The sequence below is a fragment of the Trachypithecus francoisi genome, unplaced genomic scaffold (assembly GCF_009764315.1).
Source record: "Trachypithecus francoisi isolate TF-2019V2 unplaced genomic scaffold, Tfra_2.0 Lachesis_group7, whole genome shotgun sequence".
NCBI lineage: Eukaryota > Metazoa > Chordata > Mammalia > Primates > Cercopithecidae > Trachypithecus > Trachypithecus francoisi.
Genome location: NW_022681472.1, coordinates 98,483,766 through 98,501,591, shown reverse-complemented (window position 1 = coordinate 98,501,591; position 17,826 = coordinate 98,483,766). Strand labels below are relative to the sequence as shown.

General features: G+C 54.9%; 1 protein-coding gene across 12 annotated transcripts in view; it reads left to right on the top strand.

Annotated features, from left to right (window-relative positions):
• TOP1MT (DNA topoisomerase I mitochondrial) overlaps positions 1 to 17,826 on the top strand; it is a 61,253-nt gene that overhangs the window by 17,144 nt on the left and 26,283 nt on the right. For 9 of the 12 annotated variants that reach the window (XR_004435147.1, XR_004435148.1, XR_004435146.1 and 6 more), the window contains exons 1-5: positions 7,565 to 7,697; positions 11,031 to 11,146; positions 13,071 to 13,192; positions 16,253 to 16,375; positions 17,063 to 17,250. Coding sequence is in view for 9 of the 12 variants with exons in the window: in XM_033202159.1 (XP_033058050.1) it covers positions 7,576 to 7,697; positions 11,031 to 11,146; positions 13,071 to 13,192; positions 16,253 to 16,375; positions 17,063 to 17,250 (671 nt within the window). In the remaining 3 variants the exon portion in view is untranslated. Of the gene's footprint in view, positions 1 to 7,562; positions 7,698 to 11,030; positions 11,147 to 13,070; positions 13,193 to 16,252; positions 16,376 to 17,062; positions 17,251 to 17,826 lie in introns of those variants that run through there. The other 3 variants (XM_033202162.1, XM_033202161.1, XM_033202158.1) reach the window with 2 other exon arrangements.

Here is a 17,826-nt window from a genome sequence, read left to right as displayed (position 1 = left end):
GAGGTTGTTTGACTCTCTGTTGTTAAAATGGCAACCCTAAATGAGCTGCAGAGTTGCATATTTATGTATACATTTGTATTCTAGATTTGCACAGATCACCAAGCCAGTGAAGACTAATAACCATGAAAAGCCACCCCCAAAAAAAGGCCAAGTAGGCGTCCTCAATAGAAAATAACAGTGAACGTGATTCTGATGGGCAGCTTCACAGGCAGTCACGCCTGGCGATGCTGATTCTTGCAGATATGAGAAAACAATGAATGAACTTAGTGTCTGATTTTCTTCTAAGATTTTATTGTGAAATAAGTTAGCAGGCCGGGCGCGGTGGCTCACGCCTGTAATCCTAGCACTTTGGGAGGCGGAGGTGGGTGGATCACCAGGTCAGGAGTTTGAGACCAGCCTGTCCAAAACGGTGAAATCTCGTCTCAACTAAAAATACAAAATTAGCCGGGTGTGGTGGTCAGGAGACTGAGGCGGGAGAATCGCTTAAACCTGGGAGGCAGAGGTTGTGGTGAGCCGAGATCGCGTCACTGCACTCCAGCCTGGGTCACAGAGCGAGACTCTGTCTCTAATGATGATGATGATGATGATGATAATAGTAATACTACTACTAATAATAATAATAAAAGAAGAAGAAGAAGAAAGAAAAAGAAGTTAGCAGTGGATGAGGCAGTGGGGTCGGGACCTTCCGCGGTGGCTCTGTGACCTTCCCTTTTTGGTGTTTTGTGCCTGGGCCAGGGTGGACGCTGGCAGCGTGGTCTGGTGTGGCCTGCCCCTGTTCTGGAGTTGGGAGCATCCCCAAGCTCACCCCGACCCCTTTGTTCACTGCCCTTGGTTTCTGCTCCTGCCGGAGGCCACAAAGGCTGAGAGAAAGAAGCCGTTTCCCAAAGCTCAGTTAAAAGCATCTGTTAGGCCCATAGAGAGCAGTCGTTGCTGGGTGGGGCAGGTGAACCTTCCCTCCTCCTCTGGCATCTCTGGGCAGGTGTGTTTGTGGCCCTGTGGCCTCTCTCATGGTGTGTGCTCTCTGTTCTGGGCAAGGTCCCAAGGCCACACGGAGGTCCTGCAGACGAGATGAAGATGGCCCCCGGTGGACGTGCCCGGGGGTCCTGACACCCAGGAGAAGGGACAGACGGACACGGCCCTGCAGGCGGTGCCCAGCCGGAAGGGGGCCCTGGAAGAGGACCTGGACTGTGAGCTCGCAGATACTGGCTGAGGCAAGGGCTGTGCAGAAGAGAGGCACAAACCGAGAAAAAATAAAGAATATGTGAAGAGAAAGGGGAGAAAGAGTTTCAGGACAAACGTGTCGGGAGATGCACTGGGGCGGCAGCACGAGAAGGGGGTGGTGGGGATGGGAGAGGCAAGCCTGAGACCCTCAGCTGTGAAGAGCAGAAGAGGGCAGGGGCCGAAGCGGGAGCTGGGGAGGAGCGTGCTCTGGGCGGTGGGGATGGACAGAGCGGCCCCCACGGGAGAGGTGGGGAGCATGGCTAGGAGCAGGTGCACAGCGAGGGCGCGGTGCTCACCCTAGCACGGAGGATGAGGCGGGGCCACACTGAGGAGAAAGGAGAGTTATGGGCCGGGAGACAAGCACAGAACGAGGACGAGGAGAGAAAAGAAGTGTGGGTGGGAAAAACAAAGAAGAAAGGGACAAATTAGGTACAAAAGTGGGACAAGAGGCCTTGGTTTCCAGAAAAGAAAAGAAGAGGAAGACAGACAAAGCTGGGGAAGAAGGGACTCAAAAACCAAATAAACGAAAGTTAAAAGCTCAGGACCTGGGGGAAGACAGACAGGTGCAGTGTGGGAGTGAGCTGGACGGGGTGCCACAGCCAGCGGCGGGACCTCGCCATTGCCCTGGGGCGAAGGGCGACTGGGAGGTGGGGGGCCTGGTGAAGAAGCCCCAAGAAGAGAAAGCTCAGGGCGGCTGGAAGCAGAGAGAAGTGGAAGGAGGAGCCAGTGGAAGGAGGATGCTGGGGTGTCCAGGGGGAAAGAGAAGAACAGCCAGGAGGCAGCTAAGCCACAGGAGAGCCAGAAGGGGCAGGAGAAGGCCGAAGGCAGCAGGTGGAAAGGGTATGTACCTCACCCCGCTCCTTCTCTCCCTCCATGTCCTAGCGGGGAGGTGGGAATGCTGTGTAGACCAGTGCTGGGAGGGGGGGAATGCTGTGTAGACCAGTGCCAGCCTGCCTCCCCTCCCTGTCCCCGGCGGGGGAGGGTGGAGATGCTGTTGTTGACCAGTGCTGGGAGTGGGGGAACGCGGAATGCTGTGTAGACCAGCGCTGGGAGTGGGGGAATGCTGTGTAGACCAGGGCATTCCCCCACTCCCCTGTCCCCGGCAGGGGAGGGTGGGAATGCTGTGTAGACCAGTGCTGGCCTTTGCCTGCCCGCTGTAGGTTGCCAGGGAGCCTGGGTGCCCCCCAGAGTGCCCTCTTGCATCGGCAGCTTTGAGCTGTGGGTTGTAGGGTACTGGGAGCAAGCAGCCAGCAGTGAGCGAGTGTTTGCTGTGTGTCCAGCATTGCTTTTGGTCAGTCCTCTATGAAGTAGGTGCTGCTACGTCCATTTTTCAGATGAGGAAACTGAGGCACAAAAAGGTTAGGTAGTATCCTGTCTGAGGGTCTTCAGGGTTCTTTGGGGCCCGAGGATTCCTGAAATCATGGATCACCCACCTATGCTTTGAGACATGCTTTAATTTTTTTTTTTCTGGAAGCCCTGCGACTTCCCTAAAAATGGAATGAATTATAGAACAGACCTATGGTGCCAATGGGTCATGTTTGGTTAGAAGGTGATAATCTACAGAATTCCACAGATTCTAGATACTATGGACCTATTCCATGTGGACTAATAAGAGGACGAATCTTCTTTAAGATTTGGCCTCTGAATGGTTTTGGATTTTTACGTGCCAGCCCTCATGGCCACAGATTTTCTGATGATTAGTAAGCATTTATTCTTTTGACTGGATTATTGTCTCCTTTACATGTGAATTTATTACTCCTGTGGAAACCACGTACTAATAAACTATTTGCTATTCAAAAAAAAAAAAAAAAGGTTGAGTAACCGGCCCAAGGTCACATGGCCACAAGTGGGCCGCACTGCTGTTGTAGCCATCACCCCTGCTCTGTCCTGTACGCAGCCACAAGCTGGGCAGCTCTCCCAGTGGAGACGTGCTGGGGATGTGACACACATACCTGCTATGAGAAGAGCGATGTGTACTGTCTCATTAGCATATTATGTTGACAGTATTTTGGGTGAAATAGTTGGAATTAAGTATATCATTAAGGTCCAAGTCACTTTCTTTTGCAGTGTGGCTTCTGGATGGGGTAAACCCCACCACTGCTTGCAGCTGTGTCTGCTGGGTGGTGCTGCCTCCCACCTGGGCAGTCCCTGCATAGCCTTGGAGCTCGGGCTTCGGGCTTCCCAGTGGGAAAGGTCTTTATGGATATCCGGCTCCTGCATTTAGCACCTGTTTGATTCTGGGAAAATTCTTTAAATTTTCTTTCTTTTTTTTTTTTTTGAGACAGAGTCTCGCTCTGTCACCCAGGCTGGAGTGCAGTGGCCGGATCTCAGCTCACTGCAACTCCGCCTCCCGGGTTCCCGCCATTCTCCTGCCTCAGCCTCCCGAGTAGCTGGAACTACAGGCGCCCGCCAAATCGCCCGGCTAGTTTTTTGTATTTTTTAGTAGAGACGGGGTTTCACAGTGTTAGCCAGGATGGTCTCGATCTCCTGACCTCGTGATCCGCTTGTCTCGGCCTCCCAAAGTGCTGGGATTACAGGCTGAGCCACCGCGCCCGGCCTTTGAGCATCTTTTTACAGGATTGTTGGCCTTTTGTATCTCATCTTTGGAGAAATGTCTATTTAGATTATCCACCTTTTTAAAAATAATATATATGTATATATATATTTTGAGACGGAGTCTCACTCTGTTGCCCAGGCTGGAGTGCAGTGATGCGATCTCAGCTCACCACAACCTCTGCCTCCCGTTGGGTTCAAGTGATTCTCCTGCTTCAGCCTCCCAAGAAGCTGGGATTACAGGCATGTGCCACCATGCCTGGCTAATTTTGAATTTTTGGTAGAGACGGGGTTTTCTCCATGTTGGTCAGGCTGGTCCTGAACTCCCGACCTCAGGTGATCCACCCGCCTTGGCCTCCCAAAGTGCTGAGATTACAGGCATGAGCCACCAAGCCGGCCAAAAAACATTTGTTTTAAGAGATGGAGCCTGTTGTTCAGGCTGGAGTGCAGTAGCCTGATCATAGCTCACGGCAGTCTTGAACTCTTGGGTTCAAGCAATCCTCTCGCTCAGCCCCCCGAGTAGCTAGGACTACTGTAGCAGGACAGGTCGCAGACAGAACCTCTCGGACACCAGTTTTAGGAAGGAAGAGGCTTTAATCAGCTAGGAACATCGGTAGAATCGTGTCTCAAGATCCGAGCTCCCCAAAGTCAAGATTGCTGTGCCTTTTAAGGACTTACAACTGTAAGGTGTCCACATGAAAGGGCCGTGATACGTTGTGCAAGCAGGGGCTGCGTGCCTGGGCTGCATGCACTGGTGATCAAAACCGAACCGAACAGGAAGTTACACAATGCCTCCTCATACAGTGTCTGGGATGGATAGATAACTTAAGTGATTAGGTCGGGGTCGATCTTTTTAACTACCAGGCCTGGGGCGTGGCACCGGGCTGACTATTGAATTTCACTTCTGCCGTTTCTTTAACTCCTACTTTTTCTTTTCTTTGAGGCAAAAATTAGGCAGAAGACAATATGAGAGGTGGTCTCCTCCCTTTCTACAGGTACACACCATCATGCCTGGCTAATTTAACAATCTTTAGTACAGATGGGGTCTTGCTGTGTTGCCTGGGCCAGTTTTGAAGTTTTGAGATCTGCAACTTTGTTATTCTTTTTCAAATATTGTTTTGGCCATTCTGGATCCCTTGTATTTCCCTGTGAAGTTTAGGATCAGGTTGTCCATTTCTGCAAAAACGCCAGCTGGAATTTTGATGGGGATTGTATTGAGTTTTTGGATCTGTTCGGCGAGTATTGCTGTCTTAACCTTATGAAATCATCCGGTCCGAGAACATGGGATGGCTGCTCATTTATTTAGGCTGTCTTTAATTTCTTTGGCCAATGTTTTACAGTTTTCAGAGTATAAGCTTGATACTTCCTTTGTTAAATTTATTGTGCAATATTTTATTTTTTGATGCTATTGTAAATTATTTTCTTAATTTCATTTTCAGTTTGCACATGGCTCCTGGTTAGAAATACAACTGATGTTTGCATATTGATCTTGGACCCTACAGTTGTGCTGAATTCATCTATTAGCTCTAATAGTTTTTGTGGATTCTTTTTTAAAATTTTATTTTCTATAGAGATAGGGTCTCACTGTGTTGCCCAGGCTGGTCTTGAACTCCTGGATTCAAGTGATCCACTTGCTTCGACCTCCCAAAGTGCTTGGATTACAGGCATGAGCTATGGTGCTCAGCCAATTTTTGTGGATTCTGTGGGATTTTCTTTTTTTTTTTTTTTTTTTTTTTTTTTTTTTTTGAGGCGGAGTCTCGCTCTGTCGCCCGGACTGGAGTGCAGTGGCCGGATCTCAGCTCACTGCAAGCTCCGCCTCCCGGTTTACGCCATTCTCCTGCCTCAGCCTCCCGAGTAGCTGGGACTACAGGCGCCCGCCACCTCGCCCGGCTAGTTTTTGTATTTTTAGTAGAGACGGGTTTCACTGTGTTGCCAGGATGGTCTCGATCTCCTGACCTCGTGATCCGCCCGTCTCGGCCTCCCAAAGTGCTGGGATTACAGGCTTGAGCCACCGCGCCCGGCCGGGATTTTCTATATACAAGATTATGACACCTGCAAATAGAGATAATTTACTTCTCTCTTTCTGATCTGGGTGTCTTACTTCATCTGCTTGCTTGTCTGCTCGGTGAGAGCCTCTGGTACCATGTTGAGTGGCAGTGGTGAGAGTGGACATCCTCATCTTATTCTTGATTTCAGGGGGAGCATCCAGTCTTTCTTCTTGCATATGAAGTTAGCTGCGGGGTTTTGTAGATGCTGCTTTTCAGGTTAAGTTTCCTTCTGTTCTGTTCTTGAGTGAGTTTTCCATTCTATTTATCATGAAATGGTGCTGGATTTGTCTGGTGCTTTTTCTGCATCTATTGAGAAATTTTAGGGTTTTTGTCCTGCCATACTCCCTCTTACAAAACCTGAGGAATCAGCTGGGCATGGTGGCTCACACCTGAAATCCCAGCACTTTGGGAGGCCAAGGTACTTAAGCCCAAGAGTTCAAGACCAGCCGGGGCAACATAGGGAGACCCCATCTCCACAAAAAGTAAAAAACAATAAACCAAAAACCCTTAGAAACCTGAATTGGCAAACACATTGACTTCAGGATTTTGTTGAAGGAATGGTGGGCCTGGGCTAAGGCCCTGTTCTGGTTTGTAGAAAGGGTTGTCTGAAAAAATAATGCATTGCTGTTCCGCAGCCCCTGGGAGGAGGTGGTCCACCCGGAGAGCCAGCTGCTGTGTCCTGGTGTGTGTGTACCTTCAGCTGCTGAGCTGCTCATTCTGAAATGATGGGACACCTACCAGGTCTGCCTGGGCCCTGAGAGCCAGCGAGTGCAGCCCTCGGCCTCTGCCCGTGGCTTCCAGCAGCTAGATGACATGGACACTGAGTCAGCTGATGGCAGGGGAGGGTCGCTGAGGGCGTGCGGTGGCAGCCCAGGCTCCTTTCCTGCCTGTGTCCACTGCATTCCCAACGGTCACAGCGAAAGTGCGGGATGCATGTGAATTCATCTGCTTCCCACAGTCCTGCGTTTTACCGGAGAAGAACAAGGCTGCAGTGCTGCCAGAGGTGAGCGGTGTGGCCTGTTGTGGCTCAGGGCCCGCTGCCAAGTGCTAGTCTAGAGGTTTCGCCCCTTGGCCATGCTCCCCAGTGAAGACACTGGGGTTAAACCCTGGCCAGGGTCAGTGGTCGTGCTGAGGACTGAGTGCAGGAAGGAGGCTCCAGCTGTGCCCGGTCTCTGGTCTCTTTGGGAATGAGAGGCTGGTTGGCAGTGATGATTTCGCAGGACTTCCAGTGACCTTTGTCCAGAGGCACCACCTCTGAGGGGCTGCTGTGGGCTGGATAGCAGGTGCTTCTGCCAGTTTCTGCATCCTGGAAGTGCTGCTGTTTGTAGGGGATGAGGTAGGGGGCCATCTGAGCCTGTGAGGTCCCCTTCTCCCGAGCAGCGGAGCATGTGCTTAGGAAGGACCTGCCAGGTGCCCCTGCCCTCGGAGGCTCTGGGAGAGAACTGTGTGCCGGCCCTGGGCAGGAGCTCACTGGCCTGCTCGTGTGACCTGTGGGGCACCCTGACAGCCAGCCCTGTGCTGCAGAGGTCAGTGGGACTGGGTTTGGATCTAGGGCCCCGCCCCAGTGTGAAGGGGGGCTGGACCACGAAGGCAGGGAAACCAGGGGGAGGCCGGCAGGACAGTCGGTGGCCCCGCTGCCGCAGCCCGGTGCAGGCTTAGACCGCACAGCCTCGGAAAGAGCGCCGCTGGGGGCGGAGCGGGGCGGGCCGCTGGGGCGGGGCCCAGCTTGTCTCCCTTTCCCCGAAGCCGGCAGATGCGCGTGGTGCGGCTGCTGCGGCTCCGGGCGGCTCTGACGCTGCTCGGGGAGGTCCCCCGCCGCCCGGCCTCCCGGGGCGTCCCGGGCTCGCGCAGGACGCAGAAGGGCAGCGGAGCCAGGTAAGGGGGCCCACTGGGCAGGCGGCGAGGGTCCTGAGCACCGGGCTGGGTTAGGTCCAGAAAGGGGAGTGACAGGCCTCGTGGGACTGCCTTGCCCTGCTTCCGGTTTCCCCAAAAGTCGGGCCAGGAGAGCACGCGTGCCGCGGTGTGACCGGCGTGACCGGCCCGCCTCCTGCCCGGGGTGTACAGGCCCCCCGTGACGTCACCCCTCCTTCCCCAGGCACCACCCCACCAACCCTGTTTGGGGAAATCTCCCCCCTTTTTTTGGCTTGCGGTTTCATCATTTGTGTGTGTAGCTGTGCCTGGGCCTCAACACTGTAGGGTTTGGTTAGGTACTTTATAAAAAGCTTATGTTGCTGTGCGTGGTCTTCTGAGACCCGTCCTTTCCTGGAGTCGGTTCCCGGGTTGTCTCCAGGACCGATTCTGCATGACCGCGGGCACTCACTGTCATATCGACATCACCAGGCACACGCCGCATGGATCCAGTGGCCCTGGTGGCCGCTCGTGGTCCCAGGCGCTTTCCTGGGGGCATGTGAGAAGCCCTGCCGGCACATACTGGGCCTGGGGTAGCCGCATGGGGTTGGGTCTCTGCGCACGAAATGCTGGAGGTTTCTGAAGAGCTGGAGAGTTGACAGCCTCACTGGTGTGTGGGAGATCCTGCAGGAGTTTCCGTCTGTCGGTTTGCCATAATTCACTGGGTGCTTCCAGCTTGGTGTGTCTCTGTGGCCTGGTGGTGCGCTATCACCATATCCATTCACAGCTGAGGGCCTGCACAGCTGCCCAACGCCATGCCGCAGAAATGTCCTGTCTGCCTCCAGGATCTTGGGACCCAAGAGAGCCCAGATGGGGGAGGGTGTCTTGGGAGGAGGGAGTTCTGGCCTGCGCGTGGAGCTGGGGCTGGCTGTGGGCCCTGCACTGAGGCACATCTCTCCGAGGGTGCATGGGCAGGTAGGTGCTTTCCAGAAAGTGCTGCTGGGCTGCAGTCGCCCAGGTGGAAAGGTGGGTTTGGAGCAAGGTCTCCCTGTGAAAGCCAGCTTGCGTCTGATGGTGGTGCTTGGTACCTGGGTCTCTGCAGGGGTGAAAGAATGTCACCACAACGTGCACAACGTGCAGTCCTCAGTTGGGCTTGAGCGCACCCAGCACTGCAGCCCTGCCTGGCTGCTGCCTTGCAAGTTGTTTCAACTCAGTGTCTTCATCTGTGAAATGAGACTGATGGTGTGATTACCCTAGAGGCTTTGTGTTACTGTCAGTTCTTTATTTTTATTATTATTATTATTATTATTATTATTTCTTGAGACAAAGTCTTGCCCTGTTGCCCAGGCTGGAGTGCAGTGGTGCAATTTCAGCTCACTGCAACCTCTGCCTCCTGGGTTCAAGTGATTCTCCTGCCTCAAGCCTCCTGAGTAGCTAGGATTACAGGCGCCAGCCACCACACCTAGCTAATTTTTGTATTTTTAGTAGAGCTGGGGTTTTGCCATGTTAGCCATGCAGATCTCGGAACTCCTAGCCTCCCAAAGTGCTGGGATCACAGGCTTGAGCCACCGCGCCCAGCTCCTTATCAGTCAGTTCTGAGATACGTGTGGTTTCACATTGTCTCACACCCTGATTCTCTAAGAAGGCGTTGTCTAGGTTAAGAGGGCGTGGTCTAGGTTTCATTCTTCAGGGTACTTAGTGATGCAGCCCTCCTATCAGCCCCACCCTAGACATGCTGTATTAGGGTTGCTGGGCTCTCTTGAACTCCTAAAACCTGTAAGAAAGGTGAGGCTGGTCTCACCTGACATGGAAAAGCTCTGCAGAGTCAGCAGAACCCCCCTTCCCCTGACTCTCCCTCCAGACTCCAGCTGCCTGCAGTATCTGCCAGCTAACTTTTTGTACTTTCACCATGTTGGCCAGGCTGGCCTCGAGCTCCTGAGCCTGCCTCAGCCTCCCAAAGTGCTGGGATTACAGGCGTGAGCCACCGTGCCTGGCTCCACCCTGGAAAGTTCTTGAGCCGGTTAACTTCTCCCTACTTTATCACCTCTGCCTCTGCCTCTTCTAACCCTGCTCATTCCCTCGGCCCTTTCAGAAATGTCAGTGGCACACGCTTTCCTCTCTCAGACCCTTCAGAGACTTCCTGTTGCTCTGAGGACACTCATCCCAGCCAAGCAGGCCCACCAGGCCCCCGACAGCACTACCTGGCTGGGTCACGTGTGGGTCTCCTGGCTCTGGCAGGTGGGGGTGTGATCTGGAACCTTCTGTCCTTGTGCGTCTGGGGGAGGCTCAGAAGGTGTGTCCATCTCACTCTCCCCCATCCTGATGGCGCTCCCACCCTCCTACCAAAGCCTCTCCCACTGAGGACTTTGCACTGGCCATCCTAGGTGCTGGGCTCGTTTTTTCCTCAGCCCTGCTGACCGAGCCTGCCCACTGCCCGCCAGCCATGCCCCGTCTCGCTCCTCTCCTCACAGGCCCATCTCAGTGTCTGGGTTCAGTTGAGCCCTTTCTACGGGGCAGCGCTGGCTCAGGGCGGGCTTGGGCTTGGCTGGAGCCTCAATGGATAGACGATGACTGGCCTGGAGAGTTAGGATGGGCTGTAGCCACCATGCTGGCTGTGTCTCCGCCCTCCGCCCCCAACCTCCAGAGCTGGGCTTGCCAGGAGGGGATGCCCTGGGGAGGGGGACCTTGACAGGGAGCCCTGTGGAGCCTCATTGTGTTAGTGCGTTGCAAGCCCTCACCCACGCCCAACAGGAACCCTTCCCTGAAAACCCCTGAGGCTTCTGGCTTCAGGGCCTCCCCTCCCTGCCTGGCCTCCCCTCCCTGCCCGGCCTCCTCCACCCTGCCCGGCCTCCTCCACCCTGCCCAGCCTCTGTGGGCGGCGGTCCTGCCCCCTGCTGTGGTGCCTCTCCACTGGCTGCACTGCTGGCCCCCCTCCACCCAGCTCCTGGGAGGCAAGGCTGTCTCGTCAGCAGCCAGGTCCTTTATTTAGCAAATGAAACGGTCTCATGGAGAGGTTCCGGAGGATTCTAGACTGGCTCTGAAGGGACCCATCTGGGGAGAGGCCCTAGAGCCTGGGAGAGGCACGTTGCCTTGCCCTTTCCCGCTTAGCCGGGCTTGGCGGGATCCGTGACTCAGCAGCACACGGGCCGCTGCGGGTGGGGGGCATGGGTGGGTGCATAGGCACGAGGCTGAGGTCAGGTGGGGTTGCCTCCCTCTGCAGGCCTTGTTTTCTTCCCCCGTGAGGTGGAGGCTACACTGCCCACCTGCTAGGAGCCACAGGGAGGAGCCACCGTGGGAGGGGGGAAGAGGCTCACGCAGGGGCTGGCCCAGGAGAGTGACACGTCCTGTCTCCATCTTCAGGTGGGAGGAGGAGAAGCGCGAAGACAGGGTGAAGTGGAGACAGCTGGAGCACAAGGGCCCGTGCTTCGCAGCCCCATACGAGCCCCTTCCCAATGGAGTGTGCTTCTTCTATGACGGTGAGGATGCAGGGAGCGGCTCCTCCCCGGCCTGCGCTGGGCTCCCTGGGCGTGGTCTCCCAGTGGGCGTCCGGCTCTGTCCCTCAGCCCCGCTGCAGGCTTCTGGCTATGAGCGCTCCGTGCCCTCTACTTGCAGGTGATGCGTGGGGGCTGCTGACCAACTGACCCATGCTTGGAGGGCAGCAGCTCAGGGGCTCCTGTCCCTGCCTTTCCTGCTGAGCCTGCACTGGCTGTGCCTATTGTGTCCAGGACCCACTGGGCAAGGCCCACCCTCCCTCCCTCCCCTGCACCACCGTGTTCCTTCCCTGTGTGTTCTGAGTATCCACAGTACCTACACTGCATGTTCCCCCGTACCACTGTGTTCCCTGTGTGTTCTGAGTATCCACAGTACCTACACTGCGTGTTCCCCCGTACCACTGTGTTCCCTGTGTGTTCTGAGTATCCACAGTACCTACACTGCATGTTCCCCCGTACCACTGTGTTCCCTGTGTGTTCTGAGTATCCACAGTACCTACACTGCGTGTACACACGTGGATCACAGAACGGTCACTTGATCCCAGCTTGTGATTCTCAGCAAGAAGCGGAGCTCATGATTGACGTGAGCGCTGAGCCACCCTCAGAGGCAGGACCTCGGGGGCTGTGGGTCAGCAGGGCCCAGGGCAGGACCCACCCCTCCTGCCCTTGAGCCCTGCTGTCTGCCCCAGGGCAAGGAGCTTCAGCTTGGCTTTTGTGCTGCTGATTTTAGCTGCTTCAGCCCATTTTCTTCATCTCTGCTAGATGGCATCCTTCTAAGAAAAGCAAACCTCTTCTCCCCCAGGGCGGGCCCCCACGCCATGCTGTGCCCCTCCCGCCAGCCTTCCCATGGGCCCCCTGCCAGGTCACATGCACACCTGAGTTCACTGAGCTCCTTTGATGCAATTTTTTGTTCCAAGCCTGTTTCTCCGAAGCTGGACTGGAGATTCCACAGGGACAGAGGTTCTAGCTGTGTCTGTGGGGGCTGCCCACAGGAGGCCACGGGGCCTTACTGAGCGTCTTGCGCTGTGCCCCTGGCCCAGCATAGCGGCCGCCTTGCCCACCCCACAGCGGCCCTGCAGGACCTCCCTGGCCAGGAGGGATGTGGCGGATGAGGACTGCCCCTGCAGGGCCATGGCAGGCAGTCCAGGGAGCAGTGGTGTCACGTGGGGCCCAGTGGGGCCGAGCTTCCACAGAGGGGCAGCAGGAACTGAGCCCCTTGGGCCTATGCTGCTGGCCTCTGGGCCTCTCGTCCTCTGTCCTGAGAGGCTAGTTATCAGGAATACCTTCTTCCTTGTTACCAAATGATTATGCCTTTATTTCTCTAAAATTTTCTTATGAACACTTTTCAGACATGCAGTTGGAAGAATTCCTGGTGAACACCCTCATTCCCACCACGAGCCTCTCGCTCTGCTCACCTGGCCCCAGCTCGCCCCCTGCATCTCTAAACCATACCGATCTTAGAAGAAAACGCAGGGAATGGTGGGACAGAGGCTGGCAGAGTTTTACAAGGTTACACCTACAGTTATTCAGTTTCCTGCTTTGAAGCATTCACTTTTATTTTGCTTCTGTAATTTTGTAGAAATTGGTGTGTTTTAAAATTGTACATGTTCCATTTTCATGTAATATAAATGTAGTAGCAAAGTAAAGTGCTAAAGGAGAAGAAATCAGTAGCACCTGAAATCTGCAGCGTTTTCACCACCCACTCCAAGATCACTGTGGTCGTCACCTCCACACAGGGTGATTGCCGTTTGTCATGTAGAACATGCTTCTGAACTTAACGGAATAAGGCCTAGCTTCTTGCTCTTGGCATAGTACGCACGAAAGCGTAGTTTAAAGCAATGAAGTCACGTCAGCTGGAGGCCAAGCCTGTGGCCGCTCTCTCATGTGATGTGTCTTTTGATGCCTGCAGGAAAGCCCATGAGATTGAGCGTGAAAGCGGAGGAGGTTGCCACTTTTTATGGGAGGATGTTGGATCATGAATACACAACAAAGGAGGTGTTCCGGAAGAACTTCTTTAATGATTGGCGAAAGGTAGGTACCCTGGCCAGGCCCCTGCGGTTCTGCAATGCTGCCTCTAGACGCTCCTTGCAAGTTCTCGGTGGCCCCTGTGTGGCCACTCACAGGTGCGATCATGGCTCTTCGCAGCTTTGAGCTCCTGGGCTCAAGCCATCCTCTTGCCTCAGCCTCCTGAGTAGCTGGGACCATAGGCGGTGCCAGCGTGCCCGGCCTAGTGCACCTCAGACCTTTCCCTTCTCAGGCAGGCCGTAGGTGTGGAGCCAGATTTGTGGCAGCCTTACTCCATGGACCACGGAAAGGACAGGGGTCTGGCATGTAAGAGGGAGAGTGGAGGAGGCCACATGCCATTTCCCAGCCCCCAGCAAGACAGGTTTGGTGAGAAGCTCTTTGGAGGGGAGGGCGCTGCCTCAGGGTTTTTTCCTTGCTCGTTTTCAAGGTGACTGCCCTTCGCCCATGGCCTGACTGGTTTTATGTGTGTGCCGTGGGCTCTGTGCCCTCCGGGGTTTCTGTCGGCACCACACCTGCAAGACTCGCCCCTGACTTGCTTGTCCCACAGCTTCTGCCTGGCTCTGGCCGGGTCCCGTTTCCTGCGTCGTGTGACTCATGCTAGTCCATTTCCCTGTTCGTGGGTGTTTGATTAATTCCTGTTTTTGGCCTTTGCATGTGTAAAGCTGCCATGAACATTCCCACATGACTTAGGGGTGAAATTGTTGGGTCGCGGGCTACATGTGTGTCCAGCTTACTGGAAACGCCAGGCTGAACTGTCCACACGCCTGCCGCGGGTGTGAGGCACCTTTCTTTTTTTTTTTTCAGACGGAGTCTCACTCTGTCGCCCGGGCTGGAGTGCAGTGGCCAGATCTCAGCTCACTGCAAGCTCCGCCTCCCGGGTTCACGCCATTCTCCTGCCTCAGCCTCCCGAGTAGCTGGGACTACAGGCGCCGCCACCTCGCCCGGCTAGTTTGAGGCACCTTTCTAGTGGGCACGAGGTGACACCTCACCGTGGGTATGGTTTGCGAAAGTTTCCCTAATGAGAAGTGATATTAAGCATCTTTTGTGTACCGATGTGTCATTTCAGTATTTTTGTTTGTGACCTTTTGTCGGTTTAAAAAATTGAGTTGCTTGCATATTCCTCGCTGATTTATCGGAGTTCTGAAAATGCATTCTGGATACAGCTTCTTTGCCAGTTGCACATGCTGTGATGTCATCTCCCACGCTTTGCCTTTTCGCTTCTCAGTGAGGTCTCCAAGCAGAAAATGTTAACTTAGTTATTGAGTTTATCAGTCTCTTTTATGGTGAGTACTTTTGTGTCCTGTTTTAAGTCCATTATCAGAAATAGGATTTGCAAAACTTTTTCATGGTGTTTGTAGTTTATATTTGCATTCTCTTAACAATGTCTTTGGAAGGTCAGGAGTTTGGAATACTGACTGGGTCCCATGTATCATGTTTTGTCACAGGTTGTGCTTTTGTTGTTTTGTCTAAGAAATATGCTTAATTCAGCAGCACAGATTGCCTCCTATGTTTTTCCTAGAAGTCTTGGTTTTAGGTTTCCATTGAGGCTTGGTTTAGGTGGAACTCTGAGTTAATTTTGGTTACGGTGTGGGGTAGAGGCTGAGGGTCGTGCTTTGCATGTGGGTGTCTGACTGCCCCGAGCCAGCTGCTGGAGCCTGTGCTTCCTTGTCCCCTGTGTGGGCTCTGCTTCTGAACCCTGTTACTCTGTCCTGATGCCACCCCTCTGCCTGTCACCACAGCTTGGTGAGGTGGCGCCAGCTGCCCGGTGTCCTCACTCCCCCCCGGTCAGCACTTCTTCTAGTCACTAGCAGAACTAGGAAGGGAGGCAGTGTCGCAAGGCAGCAGAACGGGAACGGGTGGTAGATCCGAGGGCCCCAGGAGACGCAGGGACAGACCTTGAGCCCGCGGTTGTGGCCGAGCCGGGCTCCGTCCGGGCACAGATGGTGTCGCACCTGAGCTCCTTGGCAGAGGCGGGACATCCCCATCCCACAGTGAGACACGGTTTAGCAGCAGCTCCTGAGGTCTCACACACCTGAGTGGCCGAGCCTGGACTGGGACTGTGAGCTGGTGCCCGCAAGCCTGGGCTTTTGGCCATAGGCTGTACAGAGTTTTTGTTGTGTAGGAAATGAGAGGAGAAACAGTTGCCTGTGACCCGCGGCTCTCCCTCAGGTCAGCGTCTCCTGTTCCCGTGTCCTGGCTTTTCCTGGGCAGCAGTATTCGTGTGAGTGTGATCAGTGTGCATGTAATGTTTTCCCCACTCGGTATTTTATCCTGCTTAGTCTCCACACGGGTAGATCATCATCAAACTGTTACCTGCTGTGGTTTCCAAAATTCACCATGAAACTGAATCCCCAGCGCCACAGGACAGAGGTAGGGCCTTCAGGAGCTGGTTGGGCTGTGAGGACACTGCCTTGCTGCAGCCCTTAGGATTAATTTAGGGCCTTAGGGCAGGGCTGGGTGGAATTAGCTGGGCCCCTTCTGTCCTTCTGTCCCCCCTTCACTGCGTGAGGACAGCCTTCAGGGCACCCTCTCAGAAGCAGGGACTGGGTCCTCCACAGACATCAAATGCCGGGACCCTGATCCCAGCCTTCCAGCCCCCAGAGCTGTGACTGTGATTTATAGCTGACCCGTCCCTGGGGTTTTGTTGCATTGCAGCGGCACATATGGACTGAGACTTTGGGCTCCTGAATCCCATCACGTTCACCAAATGAGCTCCCCATCATTTATCCCGCTCTGTCCGGTCATGGCGTTTCTGCTGTTGCCCTTAGTGCCGTCATCATCCTCGTTTTCATACTGGAGAGTTTATTTTGGATGGATCTCAAAGTGGAATTACTGAGTCAAAGGTTTTAGCCAGTTTTACTACTGACTTGTTGTGAAGTTGCTTTTGGAGAACTGTGCCCTCGGCTACTCCACCCCACTCCACTCCTGCAACAACAGACCCAGCTCTAACTGTGGGGTCTGCGGGGAGAGGCTCTGTTCATGGGACCGCAGGACTGCGCAGGTTCTGCCCGTCGCCCGCACGCCTCTGTCAGACATGGTGAGAGTGCGTGTCTGTGGTTTGTGCAGGAAATGACGGTGGAAGAGAGAGAAGTCATCAAGAGCCTGGACAAGTGTGACTTCACGGAGATCCACAGATACTTTGTGGACAAGGCCGCAGCCCGGAAAGCCCTGACCAGGGAGGAGAAGCAGGTTGGGCTGACTCGAGCGTCGTGTGACCCGAAGTGGTCCCTAGGAGTGAGAGGCCAGCCTGGCCCGAAGGCTGAGAAAGGCCTGTGGCCTTAGAGAAGCCCCTTCTCACAAAGCTGCTCTTGGCTCGGCAGCCTTCGTGCCCCTGCGTGTGCTTAAGTGTCGTTCCGCTTCCCCAGAGCACATTTGACAGTAAACCCAGTGTGAAATGGATGAGTGATTTACCACCATTGCTAAGGGTGGGTTCCCAGACGGGTTGTGGGCTGAGGGCGGGGCTTGTGCAGGCCAGTCGGCTTCTCGCTGTTCTGTGCCATGCGTCTCCCTACATCTAACAGGAACCTGCCGTGCTGTGATCTCCATGTGGCCTTCTCAGGGATTCCCTTAGCCCTCCTCCTCCATGGCGGGCAGCCACACTCCCTCCACCTGTCTTTACTGCTCAGGCCTAAAACAGCCGAAGCCTGTGCAGGGGCCGGGGAGTCCAGACCATGGGGTGGTTGGGCCGTGGCTCCTGGTGCCCCCTGCGTGCCCACCTGCACTATCCCTTGCCCCTGTGACCTCCATGGTTTGTGAAGGGCTTTGAGGGCCCAGCTGAGTTAGCCAGAGCAGGGTGGTCCCGGGTGAGCAACAAGGGACTGAGGCCTGTCCTCTTCTCTTCACTGCTCATGTCTACTGACTGTTTTATTAACTCAGAAGCTAAAAGAAGAGGCAGAAACACTTCAGCAAGAGTTCGGCTACTGTATTTTAGATGGTCACCGAGAAAAAATAGGCAATTTCAAGACTGAGCCGCCTGGCTTATTCCGTGGCCGTGGCGACCATCCCAAGATGGGGATGTTGAAGAGGAGGGTCATGCCGGAGGATGTGGTCATCAACTGCAGCAGGTACGTGGCTGGGCGGGCAGCAGGCAGGTGCTGGATCCCTGCCACCTGGGTGAGTCTGGCTGTTCTTCACCTCCTGGGAGAGGGAGGCACACCGAGAAACGTGTGGTTGGTGACCCCCACACCATTCCTGTGGAGCTCAGCCCGCGGGTGTGGCCGGGCAAGGGCGGCCCTCCCAGGGTGCTTCCCACGGGGTCAGAAGTCCTTGCCTTGCTGTGGCTGAGACTTTCTCCCGCCAAGGACACCCCCGTGTGGTTTTCATATCGCACACCATCTGGATGGCCCAGTAGCATTAGGTGTTTTGAACTTGTTGGAGGGACATTCCAAGTGGTGGAGAGGGGACTGCTGGGCCGCGTGTTGTACCGTGTGACCCCAGTGTGGAGTAGGGACCCTGCCTGCAGGACCTCCAGTGGCCAGGCTGTGTGGAGCAGGGCACTCTTCGTCCCAGTTGGTGCTGAGAGGTTCGAACAGAGCGATCCCTTGCTTGGGTGGCCGCCCAGCCTCCTGGTGCACCGTGGCCTTCCTGTGTGTGCAGAGGGCAGATTGAGCAGCTGCTTTTGTCTGAGCTGCCAGGCAGGC